Source organism: Haemaphysalis longicornis, unplaced genomic scaffold, assembly GCF_048455015.1.
Source record: "Haemaphysalis longicornis isolate Haplotype H1 unplaced genomic scaffold, Haemaphysalis longicornis Haplotype H1 scaffold_1, whole genome shotgun sequence".
Classification (NCBI taxonomy): Eukaryota; Metazoa; Arthropoda; class Arachnida; order Ixodida; family Ixodidae; genus Haemaphysalis; species Haemaphysalis longicornis.
The window spans coordinates 163,965,460-163,989,976 of record NW_027526203.1 but is presented as its reverse complement, the minus strand read 5'-3'; the positions used below and the strand labels follow the sequence as shown (position 1 = coordinate 163,989,976).

The window sequence follows — 24,517 nt, the reverse complement described above, 5'->3', positions numbered from 1 at the left end:
GCTCAGCAATAAGCAATAACTCAGCGTTTTACGACATTGCAGGGAGGACCAAGTTTATCAACACGCACCGAATTTCACCGAGCGGGCACCATGTTGCTTAGGAAAAACTCCACCTTTCGAGCCGCGCAACTTTTCATAATCTGGCACACGTTTTGAAGCATTACCATGGCAATAACGTGACTGTTCAGCACCGCAACCGACAAAACGACTAATTGGGATGGGACCCAGCTGCTCGCATAACCTAAACCATGGAAACAAATGGTGAAGCGCTCAAAGCACCTGAAAAACGCAGCCCAGCGGTCAAGAAGGTCGTTTTAGAAGCTGACGTTTCCTTCGTTCGACCTTCTTGCGTTTTATGCCCATTGTGGGCTTTTGAGAGACGATAAAGGCGACCAGAAAGCGCGTAAGACAAGGGCTCGATAAATCTAACCACACCAAGATCACGACCCCCCGTGTCATTCCGGAAACAAAGAGCCCCACAATTGCAGTTTTTTCGTCAACTTGCGCAAATAGTTTGTCACCAGAGCTGAGATAAGTATTTTTCAATGGTACTTTGCAATAATTTCGGACGGGGAAACTTTGGAAACATACAGATTATAAAATGTGCAATCCAAAATTGTGACTTTTTATAAAAACCTATCTTTAGGGCATTTTTCGCCATCTAATCCCGGGCTGCAGACAATTCATCGAACGCCGCTACATCGAACACCGTTTTATAGAAGCCATTTCGTCAAACACCCTTTTAAAGAAGGACGTTTCATAGGACATTTCATCGAATTTGGTCATACACAATAGGGCAGAGCCTTTAGGGCACATGGACAGCAACAAATGTGATTTTCATTCTCTTGCGCGCTTCTTTCTTGATGCTGATTGTTTTAGTATGACCATTTTAATGCATAAGAAACCAATTATTTATTTTGTTAAAGCATGGGACCAAGCACTTTAGCAAGTAGCTAAGCTTTGATAAGTTTGCTAAGCAAGCGATGCCAATTTTTCGGCCTTCATCTGACAAACCTGCGGTTTGACCTTCCCTGTCACACGATCGAATGCTACTGAACGTCAATAGACTAGTGACTGCGCGTATTGCTAAAATCTTGCTGGCTGGCAGGCATTTGAAGAGCTGAAGGAGTTCCCGCCTGCCTTCTGGTGCGCTCAGCACTTTGCATAACAAGGGTTACCATGAGAAAGTAGAAAGTTGGCACTGCAGGTTTTCAAAAGTTGTTGGAATCTGACATCCCGGCGTTGGGCGGTGCCTCAGCCGCCTGCAACAGGAACAAAAAGCTATGGACGACCTGCTGAAAGCACTTTTCGTAGACCGCAGCAGCCTAAGCAGGGGAAGGCTGTGCTAGCCAAGAGCAGGGGTGAGACAGCTGAATCAGATTTGGGAGCAGTTTTTGGAGCAGCGAAATCTCTATTTTGGAGCAGAAGACCCTCGATTTGGAGCAGAAGAACGGCAATAATTATGTTGTCTCACGAGCTTAAAAAATTAAATGTTTGGCTACTGGGGGGGGGGGAGGGGGGGAGAGTGCACTTTTTAATCGGTTTGGAACGTACACAACACTGAAACAGCCTTCCAATAAAGTTTTTCGACCAGAGTACCACAAGGTACGAACTGCAGTACCTTTTACAAACCATTATTAAATTCTCAGTCTCTATGCATTGATAGCGTAGAGTGGCATTGAAAATATTGAATTGAAAAACTGAGCAACCGTGAGGCATTTTTATTATCATGTGAATGCCGAAATTATTATTTTTGTAATAACAGAATCGGCTTTACACAAACGTCTAGAGCCGCGGAAAAAATGGCGCAAAACGGGGTGTGACAGTCGTCGCACCCCACCAGCACTCCCATTTCAATACCCAAGGTGCATGATCAGTACGAGCGTAATTGGAGTAACGTTGGTATGTTTAGGCACCTTTCTTTTGGCATTAAATTTCACTTTAGATAGACGAACCATTATTAACAGCGTGCAATAATAGCCCGTCCCGCTTTCGGGCACTGCTTGAACATTTTGCGGCGATGCAGCCTGCGCCGCCACTTCTGCAATGTCCATCGTGCCATTCTTGCCACTCTCGAGCTGCCTGCCAAACTCAGCAATAACTAGGCGTTCTATAACACCGCAATGAGTCCAAAATTTAACTTGAAGCACGCACCGCGCCTCACACTCAAGGCCGAAACACGGCGAAATCGCGGGCACCACGTTGCTTTTGATAAACTCCCGCATTTCGAGTCACGCAACTTCCCGCAACAGATCAAATGACTAAATGTAAACTCAGCCACCCCCATAACCCAAACCATAGTGGAAATCGGCGAAGAGCACTCTGCCTGAACCACGAACTGCTTGGCCCGGCGGCCATGTTTTCCAATCTCTACCACACCAAGATGGTGGCGCCCAGTAATGTCGTTCCGGAGATACAGCGCTTCTAACATTGCCGTTTTTTTATCACCTTGCCCAAGTATTTTGTCGCCTCATTAAACATATTTTTTCTACAGGAGATTGCAATGGTTTTCAATTGGAAAACTTTGAAAACTCACAGAACATAACATGTGCAACCCGACGTTGCGACTTTCAAAAAATATATCTCGGGGACAATTTTATGCGGGTTTTTTATTGAATGGTCAATCAATTAAACCTTTACTAATTGCATCACCTTGCAGATGCTGAAAAAGTATGCCGTCACTAAGCATTTTTCCGCACTGAAACTGACGGCAGCGTTAAAATCCTTGGCTCTCGGACTGTTTTGGAGCAGTTTGGCGCACATTTTGCAATTCTCAAGCTTTTGGAGCAGCCTGGCGCAGGAAAATATATTTGTATCAAACCTGCGCAATATGCGCAGCTGTCTCACCCCTGCAAGAGGAAGCCCCCAAGCGCATCTCTAACCACGGGAGAAACATGCAAGTAAAAGATTTTTTGAGAGCAAATGCTCATCAATAAAAAGTCACTGCATTTTCGTATATTTTTATGTCACTGTACATTGCATTTACATGTACAGCTCATATTGTCCTTGCAAAATAGTTTTTAATTTCTTCCAGTCGGTCGGTCGATAAATTTTTAGTGTGTCCTGAAAATGTGTGCCTGCTGGCGATTTGTGCGATCATTTACTTCGTATAAACACAGTTCCAGAAAACCGAAAGGAAATAACAACTAAGTTCAGTAATCACAACAGAAAAGGCAGCACCACCCAGAGCAACTTCAACTCACTGCATGTTGCCTATAATCGTGACGGGAAGTGGCAGTGACAGACTCGTGCTTGAAAAGTACGCGGTTTTCTTATGCTACCCTAAATTATCAAGTGCTTCATGAATCTATTTACGTACGAGAAAACCTGAACTCTTCTACCAGCAATACTAACCGCGACCATAGCTTCGGAACAGCATTCAATAAAACGGGAGACGTCAGTTCGACGAAACGGTGTCAATGAAATAGACATACCTTCGATAAAACGGCATTCAATAAATTGTCACGTAACCATCTAATCCCAACGTTTTGTGATCGATTGATCAAACCGCTAAAAACGTTGTCTTGAGGCTGGTAAGAGAATTATGTTGTGTCGAAATTTGTCCCCATTAAAACTGACGCGAGCGTCATAAATCCTTCCTTGGCAGGTTGTTTTGGAGCAATTTTCGGAATTTTCATGCCTTTGGAGCAGCACGGCGCAGGAAAACGGACTTTTATCAAAACTGCGCAATATGAGCAGCTGTCTCACCCCTGCTCTAGCATAGTACCAGGGCTCAATTAGAAGTCACCCTTTTCTAAAGAACTTAGTATCGAGCAAAAAATGTGTCAACTGCCTATGTTCAACTATGAATCGGAAGCACCGTATGCCTTTGTTCCAACTGCAAACTGACAAAGAACGCACCACCCTTTTTAATAGAGTTTAACTTGGCAAGTTGGTTATTTCAATAAACCCAGGCAATTTTTAAAGTAACCTTATGGGTTGTCTTCATGGCCTTTTCAAGTTGCTGCCCCCATGTTCGGCACCAGATTGACTTCACTTGTGCTTTGCCCCCTGCCAATGAACCCCCCCCCCCCCCCCCACGGTGGTTCAGGCATGCAGATTATTGGCCCAAGACAACTGCACTCATAATCACGTTACTATTATTCCATTACAAATGCCAAAGGCTCTGCTTATTGCTTGGCATCAATATTTTTTTACAGTTGCCCACATTCAGGCTTACAATTTAGCTTCCTTTGGTTAATTAGAAGTGAAGCATGCTCTCAGAGAAAACTAGTCGTGAGTAAATGACCACGCTGCATCCGAGCGCTTAAGTGCAACCATCAAGCTAGGGATAAAAAAATCGCGCCCGACTGACGACGCCGATGGTTGAACGTGAAGCTTTCCTGCGATATTCTCCAGTTGGGTTATCCCACACTAAGAGTATGCGCCACTCTCAAGGTACGCAACACTTTTCTAGAACACCCACAGCAACTCTCGGGTGTACACTCCGTAGGCTTAACGTTCGGGCTCGGGGTGCATGGCGCAAATCAGTACCTGCTGCTCGAGTTTCAGTGCGCAATTTTTTGAGTGGGTGCCGGTTTGAGGTATGAAACCCCAAGATGTGATGTTAGGCCCAACCTCCGTAACCTGAAAATGGGAAGTTAGGCCCAATGTCTTGCGGTTAACAGCCTTGCGGCACGCAAAGCAACAGATTCTTTGGTTGTCAAGAGTTTTCCAAACCGCCTCGACCATGTCGAAATGAAGCAATCGAATAGGCTCCAGCTTCATAACACGAAGGACCCAGGTTAGAGTGCTGCCTTGGGAAGCGTTATTTCTTTCACTTCACCCACTATCATCGTCAGAGAAAGTTGGCTTTCCTGCAGGACGTACTGCCATACAACAGCACCAGTGGAACACTAAAGCTTCACTTTAAAAATAAAAGTTACAAGCACTGCACAAGTCAAAACAGCATCAACAAAAATGTAACACCATAAATTTCTACCCGACTCATAACCTACAAATTCTAGAACTTTCCACATTCCTTACACTGACTGACTGCAAGTGTACAGGCAAGCTTAGCGTGGTTCAGTCTGACTTTTAAAACAACACAGAATCAAACCTGTCATTCTACTGCCTCATGGTAAACAGACAACTATGCAAACCTAAGTCATTCTACTGCCTCATGGTAAACAGACAACTATGCAAGGTGCCGAGCCAAGTATAGTTACAAACTTATATAAAGATACTAACTTATATAAAAAAAGTTTGTATCTGCCATGCCCCTGTGCATAGCATAATTGTACAATCTGATCTGCAAGGGCACAACAATCTGATCTGCAAGGCCAACCCTACCTGCTACGCTTCAGGTGAACACTGAAAGTGGCAACATGTCTGCACATTCATACAGGTCCCTTCCAGCTCGTTTAGACTGCAAGCCAAATGTGTACAAGAGAGAATGGTGCTTACAACTTTTCGCCCAATTTGACATTCGTCCGCACACCGATTATGTCGGGGGACAGCGCCTTCACTTCCTCAACTGTGCAGCCTTTTGGGAGATTGCCCACATACAGGAACAACTTGTCGTACTCATCTGCAAACAAGATGGAAATGGGCCACCCCTGTACAGACCTGTTGCCACAGATGAGCGAGTGCTCACAATCGGCTGTGTCTGGGTGTCAAAACGACACGCGAACTGCAACTGACCCTTACCTACATCCATGAAGATGGACCGTGGGATGCCATCTAGGTAAAGCAGAAGAGGTACGATGAGCCACAAGTTCAGCAATGCTGCAACAAAACTAGGCCGGAGAAGCAAAAGGCATAGGCTACAATGCAACTACACCCAAGGTGGAAGTGCCTGTTAACTCATTCCAATGTCAACGTTCACCCTCTTGACAATACTTGAGTGGCTGGGCACCACTGCCATGCAGGTAGTTCACATCTCGAGCTTAAGTGCTAACCATGCTGCGTAAAATTCACTCTTTGTGAGAGACCAACATTTCTTTGATGATACAGACTTGCTGCGCGTTGTGCCCAAAATAACCACCCCTTTCCTTACAAATTTGCACTCGTACTCTAGCGCACATTACTATGCCCCTCTGTATAGAGACATACCGTCGCAGGCCAGGGGGAAATGAGACGAACTACTACATGAGATGTTGGTTTTATTTAAAAAAGGAAGGATATGAATGGGAAAGAAACGCAATGAGGAAAAAGAGTGGTTGAACACCGATCTCTACAATCACAGTGGTAAAAGAGTGGTGGGGTGGCGGACGTGGTGTCCGCGTGATTGGAGTCATGTGACATCCGTGTTTATCCCCATGACCCCTGGAAGTAGCGAACTCAGGGACGATTCCCTCGTGCACCTCCTAGCTTGGACTTCTTGCTCGTCTGCTCAGTGGGCCCGTCTTCCGACTTGCGCTTGGCCTTGTTGGCACCATCTTTGGAGGGCTTCTTGGCTTTGGCTGCAGCTACCTCCTCCTCTTCGTCATCCTCCTCATCCTCTGCACAAAGGAGAAAACCCCAGCATCCCTCAGAGGTCAACTGCAAACGTGGCTCTCACCTAACAACCTGCAGAAGACACTGTATCGATATGCATGATGGAGCTCCTCTAACTAAAGCAAACGAGGCATTACAGAAGGGCTGTATAAACTCAAAGATACCAGTTCCGTATTTTCTCCTGCTCTAGCCGGTGGGTTAGTCAAAAGCAAGGAATCAAAAATTTCACAGTTGAGTATGGGACAGTGTTATCCTAACCGCAAGGGCACGCACCCTCCCACGCGATTGCCGAGTGTGGAAGCTAGTCTTGAGGGATCAGACAGCAGGGGCTGCACCTGACAACCAAGGAGAGCTTACAGCCAAGCAGCTATCTACAAGCTAAGCACTGAAGTGCCTCGCCTAACAGCAATATTGGTTCTTCCATGAATTTTTTTTTTTTGGTGACCATCAGGAAAATCGTTTGGTGCCCACAGGTATGTTGATTGATTATGAGGTTTAACGCGCCGACGCTACCCAGGCAATGAGGCACGCTGTAGTGAAGGGCTCCGGATTAATTTTGACCCCCTGGGGATCTTTAACGTGCGTCGAAATCTACGTTCAGTAACCTCATACCCCTGTTACACAGGCAGCTTAACGGCCGTTAACGAAAATGGCTGTTGGCCTTAACGGGCATTAGGCAGAGCGACATGGCAGCGCTAGATTGACGCAACAGCGGTCACCAGTCTTTGTTTTGCCGGTTTCCCTCCGTTCTGTTGGTTGAGAGGCAAGATGGCTGCACCCAGCAACGTGTCCTCACTGAAAGTGAGCACGTTGCAAAAAACGCTGTGTATGGACACCATCGCTGACCCTTTGCTAATTAACTTGTGGTAGGACAACGGTGCTGCGGTTAGTACAAGCTATGACTCGTGAATTGGGGCGCTTCACTACAATAAAACCACAACAAACGCAGCATTTTGAAACGCCATGGATCAGCTAAATCAGGCCATCCAGCCATAACAGCAAAATTGTTGCGAAAAGTAAAAGAAATACACTGTGCAGCATACAGCGCAGAAAATAATTGGAGATGCAGCCACTCACCGTCCTCCAGATCACTCTCGTCGTCCTCTTCGTCATCCTCGTCCTCACTGCCTTCCTCTGCAGCCGCAGCCTGCTTCCCAGCACGCTTCTGCTTGTTTTTGGCCTTCCCTGCAGCCACAAGTTGGGGCACTGCTGAATATAGCGAGAATGCAAATCAGCACCCCACGCAGCATGTGCTCTTCCCAAGCACACACCTTTCACGAGGGAGAGTAGAAATTTGGCGAGGGGGGGAACAGCTCTTCAATAAAATCAGAACTCGGCCTGTTTAGGACTCAATATTAGGCTGAGCATAAAATCACATCTCAGTATGCTCACCCTGGAACTAAAAAAAACAGAAAAGAAAAAAAGCATTTGAATGCCTAGTATGACTGCTCAAGGATGCTGCATTGGAGCGCCTGACCATGGTTCACAAGCCAACTGCTGGCCAGACCGAAGGGAAGTCCCCGGGTACAGCCCCCCACAAATAACGGTAACGGCAGCACGATCCCCTCACCATCATCGTCCTCCTCTCCGCTGAGCCCCTCACTCTCTTCATCATCAAGCTCTTCATCGTCGAGGCTGTCCTCCTCGTCTAGTTCATCATCCTCATCGTCCAAGTCCTCGTCATCTACATCCAGGTCATCTTCCTCAGAGTCGGCCTCTGGTCCAGGGACCTTGGGTTTCTTGTTTGTGACGGCAGAAACTGTGGACACAGGAACCAACACAAGCACAGGTTCAGTTCATCAACCCTCTCTGCAAAGAGATGTTCACTCTTTAGGTTGCCGATGTCAAAAGCTATGTGGTAATTAAATGTCAGTGAAACTGATGCTCCATTAATGTACATTCCGCACAATAGAGCATGAATGCATCATTCAATGGGAATGCAATAACAAATTTCAGTGTATTTTCCCCCTTAAATCAGAATATGGGCTGCAGTAATATTTACTGTCACTCAGTGGGTTACTGCTGTGGCACGCAATATCTCAGCAAAATATTTTCGGCTAATAGCTGCTAATGCAGTCTTGTTAACATCAGCACCTCATAAATTAAAATACCTTACATGACTACCCTTAAATGTTTGTGACTAGATACTGTGGCTCGTCTTCCAAACCCCCTATTGCACAGAATGAATGATGCATTAATACCTTCGCACACTACAAGCGTAGGAATGTACACCAGCTACCTTGACTGTTTACTCTTACTCTTTTTTGTGCAACATAGGCATCTCTTTGATGAATTTTGGCTAGCCATTGCTTTCAGCACAGGCTAGAATCCTGTGACCACTTCAATTTACTCAGTAACACTGCTGTTACCAATCTTTGATCAGCAAAAAAAAAAAAAAAAAAACGCACCGAGGCTTTAATTGCCTGACACTTGTCCCCTTCGATATGAATGCAGGGTTCGTACAGGCTTCAAAAGCAAAAATTTAAGGGTTTTCAAGAACTTTCAAGGACCAGAAAACACATTTTCAAGGTACCCATCTAACATTTTATCTGGGATTAATTATAACTTCACACAATACAAACGTTTTTTAATGCACAATGCCTAAGCACATTAGTGCACATTTAGATAGGTGCTAACGGTTTCGCAAATGCTCCCCTAGCTTTACTTTTTATTTTATGGCTGGTATTTAGAGTTTTTTTTTTTCCTTTGTGTTTGCTGAGGCTTTTTGATTTCAAAACTTCGTCAATGTTGCCTGCATCTCCTGCTTTGCCAGCAAGAGTATCAGCTGAAATTAAATCAGCAAGTGTTGCTGCAAGTCAGGATAAACAATGTACACGTCCACCATTTGCACGTAAAAGCAAACGCAGATGGAGCGCACGAGGCACAGCAAACATGCAATGAGCGAGCGTCCACAGACTTGATGGAAGATGCAAGATAGAGAACAGAAGCTGGCTTTCACTGGATTGTATCGTGACATGGATTGGATTGACAAGGGCCTGCTCCTAATAATAATAATAATAATAATAATAATAATAATAATAAGGGCCTTGTAATAATAAAAATCTACCAAACTTGTAATTTCACGCAATACACCGAAACTTGATTGTTCCAATGTTTCTTTGCATTTGTTAACACCTAAAATCCACGACAAACACATTAAATTCTTGTGAAAAAACAGGCAAGGGTTTTCAAGGACGATTTAAAAATTCCAGGACTTTCCAGGCCTTGAAATTGACACTGCCAAATTCAAGGGTTTTCAAGGTTTTCAAGGACCTGTGCGAACCCTGTGAATGGTGCAAGCACTGTCACGCCATGTGTTGCAACCCTCCCCATGCAGCTCAAGGACAAACAAGCCAGCCCGAACAATGGGAAGGGTGCACGTCCTGCCATCTCCTCTTACTTGATTTGAATTTCCCCTCCCCTCCCGGTCAAAGAAAAGAACGAAGCATAAGGTTGCTTTGCAATCAATCCCCTGCCCCTCAACTGTCCTATCAAGAATGCCGTCCTGTTGCCAATGGGCCTGATCCCATCCAGCACAATGGCCGTGAGTGTAAACCCAAAATCCTCCTAACTACATACATAGAACGGCTCACAAATGAATTAAACACCTTGGTTATGCCCAGAGCAGCTAAAATGCACATCAGTCAACACCCCCTTCCCCTCAAAGCATATACTTGCATTACTTAATGGGAATGCACCTAAAAATGTTACAGCACCAGAAATGCACTCGAGTAAACTGAATGGAGGTGAAAACAGAAGTTAGGACCTCCACCTCTGCATAATTCTACATTGATTTTTTTTTCTTGCCAGCGAAACTTTTGGTGCGGTACACTAGCAAATTTGGAAAGCAATGTGGCTGTAGGAAGCTAGCCACAAATCTTGGTGCACACCTGTCTGGCATTTTGCAAACTGCTTTTTCTTGTGCACAGACTTGCAGTTGGGTAACAATGCTTACACTGCAGTAATTGTAGTCAAGCGAGTGAACGTAACAACCAGCTCATATATCCTCTTCAGCTTAAAATATCCCCCCCACTAGGGCATGGAACGGTACTGCGGTGAAGCCTGCTTACAAGATAATGCGCTGTCCGTTCTTAAACACAAAGTAAAATCCAATCCCGAATTGCCAAACTGTAGTTCTTAAAAAAAAAAAAAGCGTGCTACAAGCCCCTCCTTGGGAGAGGAGTTACTATGGCTGCCTCAAAAACGGTAGTGACAAAACGAACGCGCTCCTCACAGGTGAGAGCACTAACGAGAACTATAAACACGAGCGACACCAGAGCGAAGCCAATGTTAGGGGTGTTTTTTTCTTCTTTGAAACGGTTTTTTTTTTTTTTTTGCGAAAAAGTGCATTGCGGAAGTTTCATGACACTTGCAACAGTTTCGCTTGAATGACAAACGCGTAGGTCTGCACAGCAGCACATCTGCGACAGCATTTGTTTACAACGGTACCATAACAAACTTTGTCAATGTAGTAGCGCAAAGCAAGTCAGCCCCAACATTTTCAAGACAAAGACGCCGCCAAGTGCCCTGCGGGAAATCAAACCGCGACCTCGAGGCGAATAGTGCGACACATTAGCAAAGATGCGGACGGTAAATAATTTTCATTACATCAAAGGTCCGGCTACCGTTGGCTGAACTTTTGAAAAAAAAAATGCATAAAAAAAATGCGTCACCTGCAATCTCGAACTACAGAGCGACCTGTCGTACCGCGCTACCGGTAACCGGGCGTAGTGAATGAGAACGCCAGTCAACAAAGAAAAAAAAAAAAGTCCATGATGGTAACAAGACGCAAAGGTCAGTGTTTGCGTCTTGCAGCCATGGGGCAAAAAAAATGAATTGAGAAGTCACGCCATGCATATTTCTACAGCCAGCATTAAATTTTCCGGCTATTTATCGAACGAAGCGGCACCATTTTCAACGGACTTCCTGTAGATGAAAATGGCGGCAAAAGCAAACGGCGAGAAAATGGCGGCAAAACCTCCGTCCTACATGCGCCATTGACGCGGTAACCAACTTTGTTTAAATAATGCAGAAACACCCGTTACATATCGCCCTTAAACAAATTCATTAATAATATACTTTATTGGGTACGCAGCTGCGTCGAAAAATCTCAACGCACGTGGAAACGAAGAAACATGCCACTTAGGGCAAGCTGTCTTCCGCACTCTTTTTCTCATTAATGTAGTCGAAGTTTACGAAAAGCTGACACCACATCACAAAAAAGTCGCTCAAATCGACGTAGCAAGCAGTTGTAAAGAACCAAATAAAACGCTACTTCCAGGTACCCGATAATTGATCAAATCGGCAAGGCATGTGCTCTTACGAAATACCAAGTAGAAACGCACCTTTCAGGTAGTCTTCCGTGTCGGACTCCCCCTCACCATCGTTGTCATTCGGTTTCTGCAACTTCTTCTCCTTGCCGACCTAAAAACCGATACGCAACTTTGTTCAAAATGGACCCCATGGAAGCCGGCTCTGCAGCTGTCTCAATAAGCCTAGTTTTGCCCTTTGGGCATAGCGTGCGCAGTAAGCCGGCGTCCGCGCGTGCTCGGTACTCCGGGGAAACGTTTTTATTATCTGAAAAGTTACGTTAAGACCTAAGCCCAATAACTCGCCATTATCAATTGTAACAAAATTATTCTCAAGCACTGCGCAGTATGAAGAACAAGGGCAAAAAAATTGAGAAGAAAAAAAAGTGACAAAAGCTAGTGAAAAACATTGCCAACAGTGAATAACGGATTATAAATATCTCACCTTCGCTGGCTTAGCGGGCACACCTTGGTTCTTCTTGAGCTTCATCTTGGGAGACTTTCTGCCGTATTAACAATTTGCACTAAAGCAACCGGCGACCACGCGGTTCAAATCTTTTTGTCAAGTCGGCGTCGAGAGCGCTGCCCAATGTGGCCTGTTGAAAACCGGCCGTCAGGAACGCGACTTCAACCCCCCGTGGCAACCGCTAAAACTATTTGTTTTAGAAGAATGTCAATAACGAGAGTAATACAAAATTTGTTTGGTCATAGTAAAATATTAATTGAAATATTGTAATAAAAAGTTAAAAATTGTAAGCAATTTTTTACGTGCAATTTAGTACCTGCTTACAGGCTTTGTGATCTTGTAAATTTACGCATCACAGGAGTTCCCGCAGTAAGTTTTATTTGAATCTGTTCTTATGTAATCGTGTTACTATGAATTATAACTTTACGACTAAACTGAAGAAAATAGCCGCGTGAACGGAAGGCGGCTAATCAATCCCTCATGTTCAACCACCGCCTCACTCCCTTCAGACGCAAATGCATAATCAAATTACTAGCTATAGTGCCTAGAATATACTGTATATTCTAGGCACTATATACTAGCTTACTAGTTTGTCGACGTACCCGAATATCTGCTCACCCTTGTTTATAGTGCTCTCGGTCACTGCAGCTCGCACGGAAAACTTGCCATATTCAAGCAGCTTTTTTTTTTTTTTAGTTGAACTTGCTTACACATTTTCAGGACTCCCCTTTCTCCATGCCCACACTGCAACCACTGCCTTTCCTTTGGGCTTCTTTCGCATGAATACTGCCATTGGTGCACCAGCAACACGCATTTTCAGGTGGTAGCGTGCGTAATAAGCTTGGATCAAACCTACGCAACTCAACGCCACGCTATTATCCGGGTAGGATACGTTCAATCTCAGCCTATTGCACTGGGTGATCGGGGCACGCCCCAAGGTTCCGTCCTCTCTCCACTACTTCTCAATCTGGCCCTCCTGGACTTACCACATCAACTCGACGCCATCCCGCACGTTCATCACGTGCTTTACGCCGATGACATCACAATATGGACAGGCACTGACTGCATAGGAAAAATCCAAGACTCACTTCAACAGGCTACGGATGTCGTTAACAAATATGCCTCATCAGTCGGGCTCCAATGCTCGCCACAAAAATCGGAACTTATCGTCGCACGCAAACATCCCCCTGCTTCACACATAGAACCGATTTGTATCCACCTCGACGGCCATACCATACGACCCAGCTCCTCACTTCGAATTTTAGGCCCCTTATCATCCAGGCCAACACCCGTAATGATCAAACTTTATTGAAGCTCTCCAAGGCGTTTCAGCAAGTCTCCAACATGCTTCGACGTGTTTCGAACCGCTGCCGGGGCATGAAGGAGAAAGATCTCATTCGACTGGTTCAAGCTCTCCTGATTTCGCGAGTAACCTATGTAACACCTTACCTTACCCTCACCAAAAGTGACACAGAAAGCATTGATCGATTAATCCACAAAGCTTTTAAGCAAGTATTAAATCTACCTATGAACACTTCGACGGCCCGTCTCCTACAACTTGGCCTCCACAATACGGTATCCGAGCTTATTGAGGGCCACCTATCAAGCCAACGGCTCCGTTTAACACAAACACAAACACCTGCAGGGCTAGCCCTCCTAAACAGCCTCCATATCACATGCCCGCAATCTACTGTCTGTCAGCCCCTCCCTGACCATTGGAGAAGTAACATCCAGGTTCGCCATTTACCCAAAAATATGCACCCTGACCTCCATCCCGGCCGCCGACAAGCCCGAAGCCAAGCACATGAGAATATTTATGGAAAAAGAACAGATGTCGCCTATACGGATGCTAGTACCTACCCTAATGGTCAACACAAAGTAGCCGCAGTCACCACAAAGGGCGCCCTCATTACCAGTGCATCAATCAAGACATCATCAACCTGGGTTGCCGAGGGGCTAGCTATTGCCTTAGACCTCATACAGACGAAATACCCAATCATTAACACGGATTTCCAAGCTGCCTGCCGAAGCTTCTTAGCCGGGAGGGCGGCCCCTTCTACTTTAAAGCTACTTTTACCACATCAACCCTGCCGGAAAGTTAATATCATCTGGACTCCTGGCCATTCCTCCCTGACAGGCAACAACTTGGCTCATCAGCAAGCCTGCGCCCTTTCTCTCCAGGCTTCCGAGGAGACCACATCGTCAATCCCGCTCGTAACATATTAAGACATCACGCAATATTACCGGTCCGACAGACAACACTTCCCTCCCTCACCCTGCACTATCCAAGGAAGAAGAATCGCTGCTCCGCAGACTACAAACCAATACCTCTCCTCACCCAGTTTGCCTGCATCGCATGTTTCCAACTCAATACTCTGCTGTATGCCAGTTTTGTTCACAACCCGGAACCCTAGCTCATATTAAAATAGTGTGTGCAATCCCAAACTTCCACCTCTCCGATCCCCTCTACCCACCCCTGAGCTGTGGGAGAACCTGGTGACCAGCGACCATCTGGACGTCCAGCAGCTCCTGGCATACAGAGCAAAGGCTCTCTGCTCACTTGATGGATTCCCGGACTAGGGAACCACTCCCATTTTAGAAAGCTCAAATGTTTTCTCTTAATAAAACTGGCGGGAACACTTCCTTGCCGCACTACAAAGTTCACAGTGCATGTGCTACCCAGAGAGAGAGAGAGAGAGAGAGAGAGAGAGAGAGAGAGAGAGAGAGAGAGAGAGAGAGAGAGAGAGAGAGAGAGAGAGAGAGAGACTTTATTTTGAAGCCTGTGTCCACAGGACTGCTTGGCTTCTTGGTTAGGTTACAGGGACTAGTCCTGGCTATCTATAGTCCTGCCGTGTTTTTAACGTGGTGCACCAGCGTGGTCCAATAGAGCTCTTCAAGCTCCTTAGGGGGTGTGACCCATGCCTCCCAGCAAGTAGGGCACTTTGTGGCAGGAATTAGTTGCAAGGAAGATCTCGAGCACTATTTGCACTATGCTTGCGTGCCTGCGAGCACGCACGGACACGCATGCCCTCCGCATTGGCCTCAACAGCAGGCGTCGTGCCTCCACAGTGTGCAGCGGGGGAAAATTGGGCTACCACGTACTCTTAACCACTAGTAGGCAACTGGCCTAGCTCCACACTTTACATCAGGGCTCGTGTTGCGTCTACCTAGCCACACTTCTGTTAACAGGTTGTAGTGCGCAAACGAAGCCTGCAAGGGCAGACACAGCAGCTTCCATAAATTTGTGGGGCACTCTCACCCGAGCAAGTGAGAACTAATTCACCGTCAACAACAGAATAAAGGAAGTCACCAGCTTCTGTTAACCGTTACACAAAGAAAAAAAAAATTAAAGCTTCTGTTAATCACTGCAGCTAAAACGTCGCTTCTCGGTCAAGCTGTGTGAATATCGACCTAGCTGATGAGCTTTTGAGCCCACCGAAGCTTTGAAGCCCACCGAAAAAAACTCGAGGGTTCAACCTGGGTTTTTCCCTTACCCAACCTTGTGTTAGGCAAGCAGTAATGGTCCACAAAGGCAAGCAACTGAAAATGATCCAATAATGGTGCTCGGTCAATCCACATTTGGCTACAGGTTCATGGCGGCTGTGCTTGTGTCACCATTAAACTTGTTCAGCACTTATCTTTTGCAGCTCCTCTTCACAAAGTGCAGGGAAAGCCCCATGAACCCACCCAGCACTCAGCTGCCCTGTGGGAAAATGCACTGCAAAGCTCTGCTGCTGAGAGCTGAAACATTTCCTCTGCTTCACTCAGTTTTTGTGCTTTGCTATAACACACTGCTGCTAAGGTATGCAGTGGCCTCCTAGGCCTGCTGTCTACACCCTGCGTGCCTTGCCTCCCAAACAGCCCACGATGCTGTAATTATATGGCTGAGCACGATTGGAAGTCGGGAGAATTGGCGATACATTTTGGAAAAAGTGCAGCATGGGCTGCCATCCTGGGTAGTCTATAGTCTGTAGTTCATTCTGCACTTCTTAAATTACTGGCACTGCACAAGAAGACTCGCAGCACATGCCCTGCAGTTGCCTATCATCGTGTTGCTTCACTTGGAAAGCGTAAGCAATGTTGTGCAAATAGAATAGAAAGTGCAATCGTCCTGCAACGTTTTCCAAGCTGCAAATGCTCGCTCATTTGAGGACACTGATTTTACAGTGAAGCACCACACCTAGAAGGATTTTTGTTTAACACAGACCTTTCACTTAAATGGAACCACAGGCACAGTCTGAAATAGCATGAATAGTCCAAACAAGCAGTTTTCTGTTTGAACAATTTACAACATTTATGGGAAGTACAGATGCACAGTACTAATAAAGTAATCAGCACCAACTATAAGGCCCTGCTCTGCACCCAATTTCCACCAATTTAAAACATGCCCACTTCGCTGGAATGCACGTGCGCGTTCACAGCTAATGTTTCACAGACAGCTGCTAACCAGTGACCTTGCAGTCTCGCTCCCGCACAACTGGCAGGGGCTTGCGTTCGAACTGCCAGATTCGAGGGTGCCAGGAACGTCCACAGACCAGGGGGTACTTCCACTTACAGGCCACACGCAATGCAAGAGCCATCCACCACTGGCACCAGTTAGGCAAGCCCTTCGGAGACCAGCAAAGGGCCCCGCGTCAGCGGCCGGGGCAAGGAGCATCCACAGCACGACACACCGAGAGAGAGCGTGTAACTGCTAAAGGCACTCTTTATTTGTTGTCCTTATAAAAACAAAATAAAAATATAAAATAACTTAAGAGAAAACAAAGAGTTTAATGCTTCTTCGCTCCTTTTAACAATCTAAACTCTGACAAGCCATAACATCACCCTCTCCACATCCTTGTTATTGCACCAGGCTCCATTCTTGTTTCCTTCGTCCCTCGCCTTCTGCCAGCCTTCCCCTCTCCCAGAGGGCAAGGCCGCCAGGTGGCCGGGTGCAGAGTCAGTCCTGTCGAGTCTCGTGCTTCACGAACTTGCCGGGAGGCCGGCGCCACACTCGGGGCGGGCCCCTGCGGTTCCACCGGGGGCGGGCTGGGCGCCAAAGGAGGAGACATGGCACTACTACAACAAAGCCATGCGGCACGAATTCCCCATCGGCGTGCAAACCACCAGAAGTCCCAGAGCGTTAACGACATGGGCTCCAAGTCGTGAAGCTACACCGACTTAGTTTCCACTAACCGCAACTACGGCTTTACGCCTCTCAAGGGTAAAATCCCCCTTCAGCATCTGGCTTTGTGACATGCATTTATACTTTGGGGGCACATTTTTGTCTTCAAATGGCATACTAGCACACTTTTACGTTACTGAACACCTGTACATCGACAGCCTATAAACAAGCCTTTCACCAAAGCCCCCCCTTACACATTGCACACATGACAAGGGTGTAAGCTAAGTTACCCTTTCCAGGAGGTTAGCCTTTATGTAAGCTTCCAATTTTAGGAGAGTGGACTTACCGGAAAGGGTAACAAAGCTTTAATACTTGATTGCATATGTTCATAGGGTAGAGGGACTTTTTAAAACCAGAAATACTGTATTTACTCTATTTTAAGCACCCCATTTTTTCCACAATCGCGATGCCTAAAGTGAGGAGGTGGTTCCCAACCCTTGGGGCAGGGCAAAACTTTATCGCACAAAGCACTTACCAGCAGCAAAGCTGAACTTGTAGTCTGTGCCATCTTGAGCAATGACTTCGTTTATGGCACTTATGGCACTCTCATGATCCTTGAATCTCAGCAGCACTTTGCTGCGGGGATAGAGAGAGAGAGACAGAACCAAGTCAAACTACTTTTTTCGAGATACAGTTACGCACACAGCCGAGGCTACCAGTGCACGGAAAGCCGAAATGCCTCCACATTTACTCCATGTCATTTCAAAAAAACTGAAAGTAATGACAACAAACTGCAACACAATTAAGACGTGCCATCTGTTACAGGTGAAAGGAGTGGGAGTTGTCTCAAATAGGGCAGACCCGGATGTAAAAACAAGGAGCAAGAACTTGTGTTCCCTGCTGATGCCACATTCTGAGCAGAACAGACGCTGAAGGAAGATTGCAGGCAAAAGCAACCACTGAACCTTTTTGCAACACAGAATTATGTATAATTCTTCAAAAATACTAAAATCTTTCAATGCATACCAACCAGCTTTTTATTGACTGGATGACCAGACAAACATGACAGAACAAAGCACAACACGTTGGCCACGAGGGCCACCACTGGAGAGGCTGACATGATCCTTTTGACGTGACCTCCGCAGGTGCCCGAATGCATCAGCGAGTACGGCACGCCTCAATAGGTGAATTTGCCAATGTTTTTCGAGTCTTGCTATGAATAGGGACTTTGCAATCAACCAGTTTGGGCGTCCCAACGTTCAGAAGAAACTTAGTAATCACAAATGTTGCCCGAGCGCTGTTTCGATTTGAGTCAGTAGCCTAGCTTCCTGTTTTTCTGTTTTTTTTTAACATAATGTCTAAGAGCACCTAAGGGCTATAACATCGCGTAATACAATTCCACACGCATAAAAGTGCCACAAAGCTTGTTTTCAAAGCTTTACTTTCCAGCCAAGGATAAAATGCTTGGCTGTGGAAACAATACGAAGGGCTGTAAGACAAAATTACTCTGTATGGGTGTGGAAGTTCATTTTTCTACTTGACCACTTCGCATTTCAACGTGCGATAAAAAAAGCTGCAGTGCACAGCGTTAATTGCCAGCGGGCTGTGCGGTGAAGTTGCATTTTGGGCCATCATTCATACCCCAAGGTCACTCCCAAGTCCAGTGAAACCACGGCGCCAACATTACACCTTCAGGGAGTTCGCTGGAGTGCGCCTCATCATAAATGATAGCAGAATAGACGAGTCCCTACTGCTCCGTGCTCAATGCGATTGGCCTTGATCACACCACCTCAGTTGCCTCACATCTTGCGGCGGTGCTTTGGAGCAGTTTCAGAGCAAAACAGTTGAACCTCATTATAAAAGGCATGGCTGTAAGAGACAACTGGGTATAAGACTATTCACCCACATGGATGGCCCTATCTTTCCCATTAAAGGGCTACTGAAGCACTTTTAAAACCGGGCAAAACTCTACTTTGTACATTTATTACATTGGTCAGTTTGTGGCTGTAAAGTTTTTTTTGGTCATTTTTAGCTTGGGGACAGCGGTATTCGTCGTTAAAGTTGACCCTACGCCCCGCCCACTGCTTCCTGCCGCATCGCCGGAAGAGCGAGAAACTGAGACGCAGCGACCGGAAGTACCGTCATATTCGGAAGACGGCCAGCGACGTGCGCCGCCGCTTCGCTGTGTCCCAGTTTTCTGGGCGAAGTTCCGAATTAAGCAGGCGTGTAATCTGCACTTTATTAATCATCATTGCCTTAAGTTGCTTCCGCGTCGATTTTTTTAACCGTAATGCTACTGTGCGATTCCCTGAAGCGACTCCTAGATACCAGAAATTTCCTACCCGAGCGCCCGTGGCTACTACATTGCCTTCACGAGTAGTCGCGGGGCCGGCCATGTCGTCGGGTGCTCTGTGCTTCATACGCGAAGCGACGGGCTCAAACAAATACGGAGGTACCCCAAGTTTCTGATCCATTATTATAAGGGAATTAGAAAATTTGTGGGACCACAGCGCTCTGGGCTTCCCGAACTTCTTGCTCGTTTTCCCGATCAACGTTGTTGGCTGTGACGACAGCTTAGCTGAATAGCTAGATTTTAAGAAGAAATCAAGCAAGCTGAAAGCATGAAGCGTTTTCTGCGCGCGGAAGCGCTCCGCACACTCGCCGGTCGTGCATGCCCGTACGGCGCACGAAACGGCCCGCACCACACATGCCGCGGCAGCGACCGCTCTTTGATGCCGTCCGGAATCAAGGCCGTCGCGAAAGCAAGGTAAACGTGCTAGAGAGGATGATAGTGTGGTGAAAAATTGTGCTAGGGATTGTCATCCAAAGTGATTTCGAAAGAGGTGATCGAATTTGTATCGCGATGCGGAGCGCCGACCCGTCGCGGAGGCTCGTCGACGGGCCTGCCCGAGCAAGAGATGCGGCGAGAGGCCGAAAGATGGCGTTACCTGCGCGCAAGAATGGGCGCAGCACCGATCGCTAGAATGACTATCAAGATCAATGTAGGAATAAGGTTCCACATGCGAGAAAGGGAATGATAATGTGGTGAAAAACTGTGTTAAGGATAGTCATTCGCAATTGTAGAGATAGCGGCGACTAACTATCTCCCTTGGTGCTAAACCTAAAGTTCCCTACATCACCGGCGATCCGTGCAACCTGAGCCGGCTGGAGCTGTTGGGGAAGGCGTTCTAAAGCTCGTCGGGGACCAGCGTGGTGTGCTTGGGTTCCTCTACCTTTTGTGGGGGCGACCAACGTTCAACTCCCCTTTTCTAAAACATGCGTATGTGCAGCAATGCCACGTTCCGCTGACCGGCCGAGCAGCGACCCGGCACCAGCACCTCTGCGCGACGCAGCGACCGGCGTCGGCCGCGCTGCCTGTGCACATCGCAGGCCGCTGCACAGAGCTTGTTGCCGCCTGTCCAAATGTACAATCAAAGTTCCACATTCGAGGATGGGGATTATGGTGGGTTGAAAAATTGTGCTAGGAATTGTGGCTAGCGCTGGTAATGAAAGCAGCGAACCAATATCTGCGCAACTTCCCTGCACCCGAGTAACAAGTCGGCCATGAGTCGTTGGGGGAGAACCCCTTTCTAAAGCTCGCCGCGAGCGAACCTGTTTTGCTTATACTTCCCTCAGGCTCTCCTATTCTATGGAAAGACTGTGTGAGCCCTCCATTCACCAGAGGACCTTTTAGCCCGCATCTGAACAGGAACAGAATGATATCTTCAGGCCGTGCGGTCCCCGCAGTGCCGGCACTTCCGAATATGACGTCATCTGCCGCCAGCCAATCGCGAAAGGCAGCCAGGGCTCTCACCGTGACCTCGGGCAGGGGTCGTTTGTTTTGACGAAAAAAGATGGTTTGGGGGTATTTACACTTAAAATAAACACGTTTTTCGAATTCAGCGTCAGGAAAACCATAATGTAATGCCCCCAACAAAATTTTTTTGAAAAGCTTTCACCAGCCCTTTAAGACCTCTTATAACAGACATCGAATGTAGAAGATACAGTCTAATCCCGCTACAACTAAGTCCTCTTCAACGAAATTTCCGCTTCAACGAAATATTTCCAATTCCCCATCAGCTAGCCATAGAAGTCCATGCAACAAAGTCCTCGCCACAACGAACCGTTTGTCTGGCTTGCTTTCGCTTCAATGAAATGTTCGTTGAATCGGGCTAGGTTTGAACTATTATTTTACAATAAAATAAGCTTAGCGCCAGCTATCTAACTTTTTAAACATTCAGGACGCTTAGTTTCACCGAAAACATGCGCGGTGCGCCCACACCGCCACCCGAAACAAAACAAAAACAAAAACTCATAGGCGGACCCCATTGTTTGATGATAACGATGTGGCTGGCCGTCTTTATACGAGGCACAGGCCCGGTTCGCCAAGCCGGAGCTACAGCCAATCTGTATCCAATTGAAATCGCACGAATGTGCTCCGCTGCTGGCGCGGTGCCGTCATGTATGCGTTGCGACTCGTGAGCAGCTGTCCTTGCCGTTTTCCTTCTACCATTCTTCATAGCCAAGAGCAAAAATCATGTTTGCGTGTTTGGTCTTGAAGCCAAGTCATCCTATCTTAATCGCGAGCGCGTGGTCGTGTTTAATGCAAGCGCGCGCGTCTTGCCTGCCAAGGTCAGTAGCTGCCGTGCCCTGTCAGAGGATAAGATAACGGCACTGCTCCTGCCACAAGCGAGAGGGGGACAGCCTAGCAGCTATCTGCAAGTAATCAGCTCGGTGGGCACGCCTTGTTGTGCAGCAATAAGATTTGCGCCTGCATTTCTTCACCCCCCTCAGTAACGCGTTCTTTGGGTGTAGTGGGTATGTTTGTTATCCGAATAAACATGAAGTTATTGCGCGTCACTCCTTTTTCTAAACATTGTTTTTTTGCTGCCAATGATGCGGAAACATACGGGGCTATTTTTCGGGCCTTTCCGTGATGTGTTGGGGCGGATTTCGCCTCAACGAATTTTCACTTCAACGAAATTTTTCGCGCGTCCCGTCAATTTCGTTGTAGCGGGATTCGACTGTAGTTGGCTATAATGGACAAGTTATTCTTGAATTTTGGTCAACAATCTCGCTTGTAACAGACATTTTAACTTTAGCTGTGGTGCAACCAGTTACTAACTGCAGTTGCATCCGTCATGGAATCGACAGACACCCGAAGTTGCTATTATAACAGCAAATACTGTGGTTCAGTAAGCTATGAAACGACGACGAGAATCCCTGCCAATGGAACTGCAACATGCAGAAATGGCGAAAGCTTACCGCCATGGGTACGAGCACAACCGCGCAAGCGGGCTTCTGCGCAAGCCAAGAATACCAGGAGTGCACAGTGCGCTCTCCCAATCGCGTAGCTCCGAAACAAGAAGCATCGCCGATGTAGAGTTCTGCAAGCCTGATGAATAGCCAGAGCACACAGCGGAAGAGCTGTGCGCTCTGGCTAATTATCAGGCTTGTGAGCTTGACATCCACAATTCTTCATCTTCCAGACAGTGAAGAGAAACCTTGTAGCTGTTCTTTCATAAATTGTGGGGGCAAAACAAATTAGGATAAGCCTTTTGCAACATGCTGTAGCCTTCCTTTGAGCTTATTTTAGTCATACAGTGCCCACATTGAACTACGGGTTGATCAGTTAGCGAAAACATGGTACACTGCTTATAAGAGACCTCTCCCCAATACATGTCTCTTATAAACGGCTTCAACTGTACTGCCTTTTGAAGCAGGGTGAAGCAAGAAAAGCACATTGGAGCAGCATGGAGCAAATTCAGCAGAGCTTCCACCCCTGAGCGAGTGGGAAGATTACGACTGCTGGTGACGACGCGTCACGACACAGCGCACTGTGCGGTGATGCTGCATTTAGGGGCAATGGGAACATTCTCAAGCTTGCTAGAGCTTTTATTTCGAGCCCAGTGCTCCTTGTAGTAGAAATAAAAAAATTGAAATTGAAACGTTCGCGCATTTACCGCACCAAGTTCATTCCCAAGTCCCGTGAAACCGCGCCACCACTTGGAGACTAGGAAATTGTGATGAGTGACTCAAAACAGTCCTTTATAGAGCCCGCTGGAGTGCGCCACGTGAATGACAACTCAACGAATGAATCCTTACTGCACCCAGCAGAATATGCGATTGGCCTTGTGCATCTCACTATTGCTTCACATCATTTCAGATTTTCTGGCTTTGCTTGGGAGCAGTTTTGGCGCAATAATGTCTTTTGAAGCAGGATGGCGCAGAAAAAGCAGATTGGCGCAGCGTAGGGCAAATGGCGCCGCCTTCCACCTCTGCCTTTGCTGAACCGATGAACGGTCACTGCAAATCAGCCGCGGTCAGTGCAAGCCATCCCTCTGCCACTTATTGATGTTTGCCATGGGCTTCCGAAGGAGTATCCCACTGTGTTCCCCAAATGTGGTACCACAGCAAGCTGCCTTTACACGGAGTAGCACAGGCTCGTGCACAGCAACTGTATTGCGAGCCTTCCTTCCATAGCGCAACGCTCACGTTTCATGCTCGCCATGTGCTTCCGAAGAAGGGCCTTGTCAGTTGCATATGGTTGCAGTACAGAAACTCAAGCGCAAGTCGTTCTTCAAACGCGTATTGTGCCCACACCGGATTCCTGATGCTTCATAGCGGTTTGGCGACTGGGCTATTGCGAATGAGAGTTGCCCTCAGTGCCTTCTGAGAAAATGGTGGGTGCAACTTGTTCAAAAATTTTTGGTGCTGAAGATGGCGCAGCGTTCCCACTGTTCACAAAACCACTTGTGTTGGCTTCAGACTGACCCGAACTAAACCTTGTTATTCGCCCCAGCGTCACAAAATTTGAAGAGAACAATCGAGGGTTTTGCACACTGAAGCTGCACCTGGGCTACGAGGTGCACTGTAGTGAAGGGTCACTAATTTAGACTACCTGGGTATCTTTAGCATGTGCTAAAGCCTCGACACCAGCGTTTGTTTTTCACCTCAAACAAGAAAACAGCTGCCGCGGCTGGGGCCAAACCCATGTCCTTGGGTTCAAGCAGCACAACACATTAGCCACTGGGCTACTGCAGCAGGTCTAGTAAGGTTCCTGCATGAGGAAGCAACCCTGCCCTACTTGCAGCATTAGCATTATATTGGCTGCACTAGACAAGAAAAAATATTTTAGAAATCTACTTTCAATTCTACAGTATTTTAAAATTTTAATTACCTACTTCAAATACCAAATAC

The 24,517-nt window shown here is 46.8% G+C and overlaps 2 protein-coding genes across 8 annotated transcripts in view; both read right to left on the bottom strand.

The window, feature by feature from the left end:
* LOC144138807 (uncharacterized) overlaps positions 1 to 12,374 on the bottom strand; it is a 42,659-nt gene extending 30,285 nt beyond the window's left edge. Inside the window, exons 1-7 of one of the 3 annotated variants that reach the window (XM_077671293.1) lie at positions 12,193 to 12,374; positions 11,784 to 11,862; positions 8,009 to 8,197; positions 7,516 to 7,644; positions 6,306 to 6,443; positions 5,650 to 5,682; positions 5,407 to 5,530 (exon numbers count right to left, since the gene is read on the bottom strand). In XM_077671293.1, the coding sequence (XP_077527419.1) occupies positions 5,407 to 5,530; positions 5,650 to 5,682; positions 6,306 to 6,443; positions 7,516 to 7,644; positions 8,009 to 8,197; positions 11,784 to 11,862; positions 12,193 to 12,237 (737 nt within the window). In that variant the 5' untranslated portion in view covers positions 12,238 to 12,374. Of the gene's footprint in view, positions 1 to 5,406; positions 5,531 to 5,649; positions 5,683 to 6,305; positions 6,444 to 7,515; positions 7,648 to 8,008; positions 8,198 to 11,783; positions 11,863 to 12,192 lie in introns of all 3 variants that reach the window. The other 2 variants (XM_077671287.1, XM_077671302.1) reach the window with 2 other exon arrangements.
* Positions 12,375 to 16,900: 4,526 nt separating this feature from the next.
* Positions 16,901 to 24,517, bottom strand: part of LOC144138828 (uncharacterized) — a 36,378-nt gene continuing 28,761 nt past the window's right edge. For all 5 annotated transcript variants that reach the window (XM_077671345.1, XM_077671322.1, XM_077671315.1 and 2 more), the window contains exons 8-9: positions 17,853 to 17,953; positions 16,901 to 17,241 (exon numbers count right to left, since the gene is read on the bottom strand). In XM_077671345.1, the coding sequence (XP_077527471.1) occupies positions 17,153 to 17,241; positions 17,853 to 17,953 (190 nt within the window). In that variant the 3' untranslated portion in view covers positions 16,901 to 17,152. The remainder of the gene's footprint in view (positions 17,242 to 17,852; positions 17,954 to 24,517) is intronic.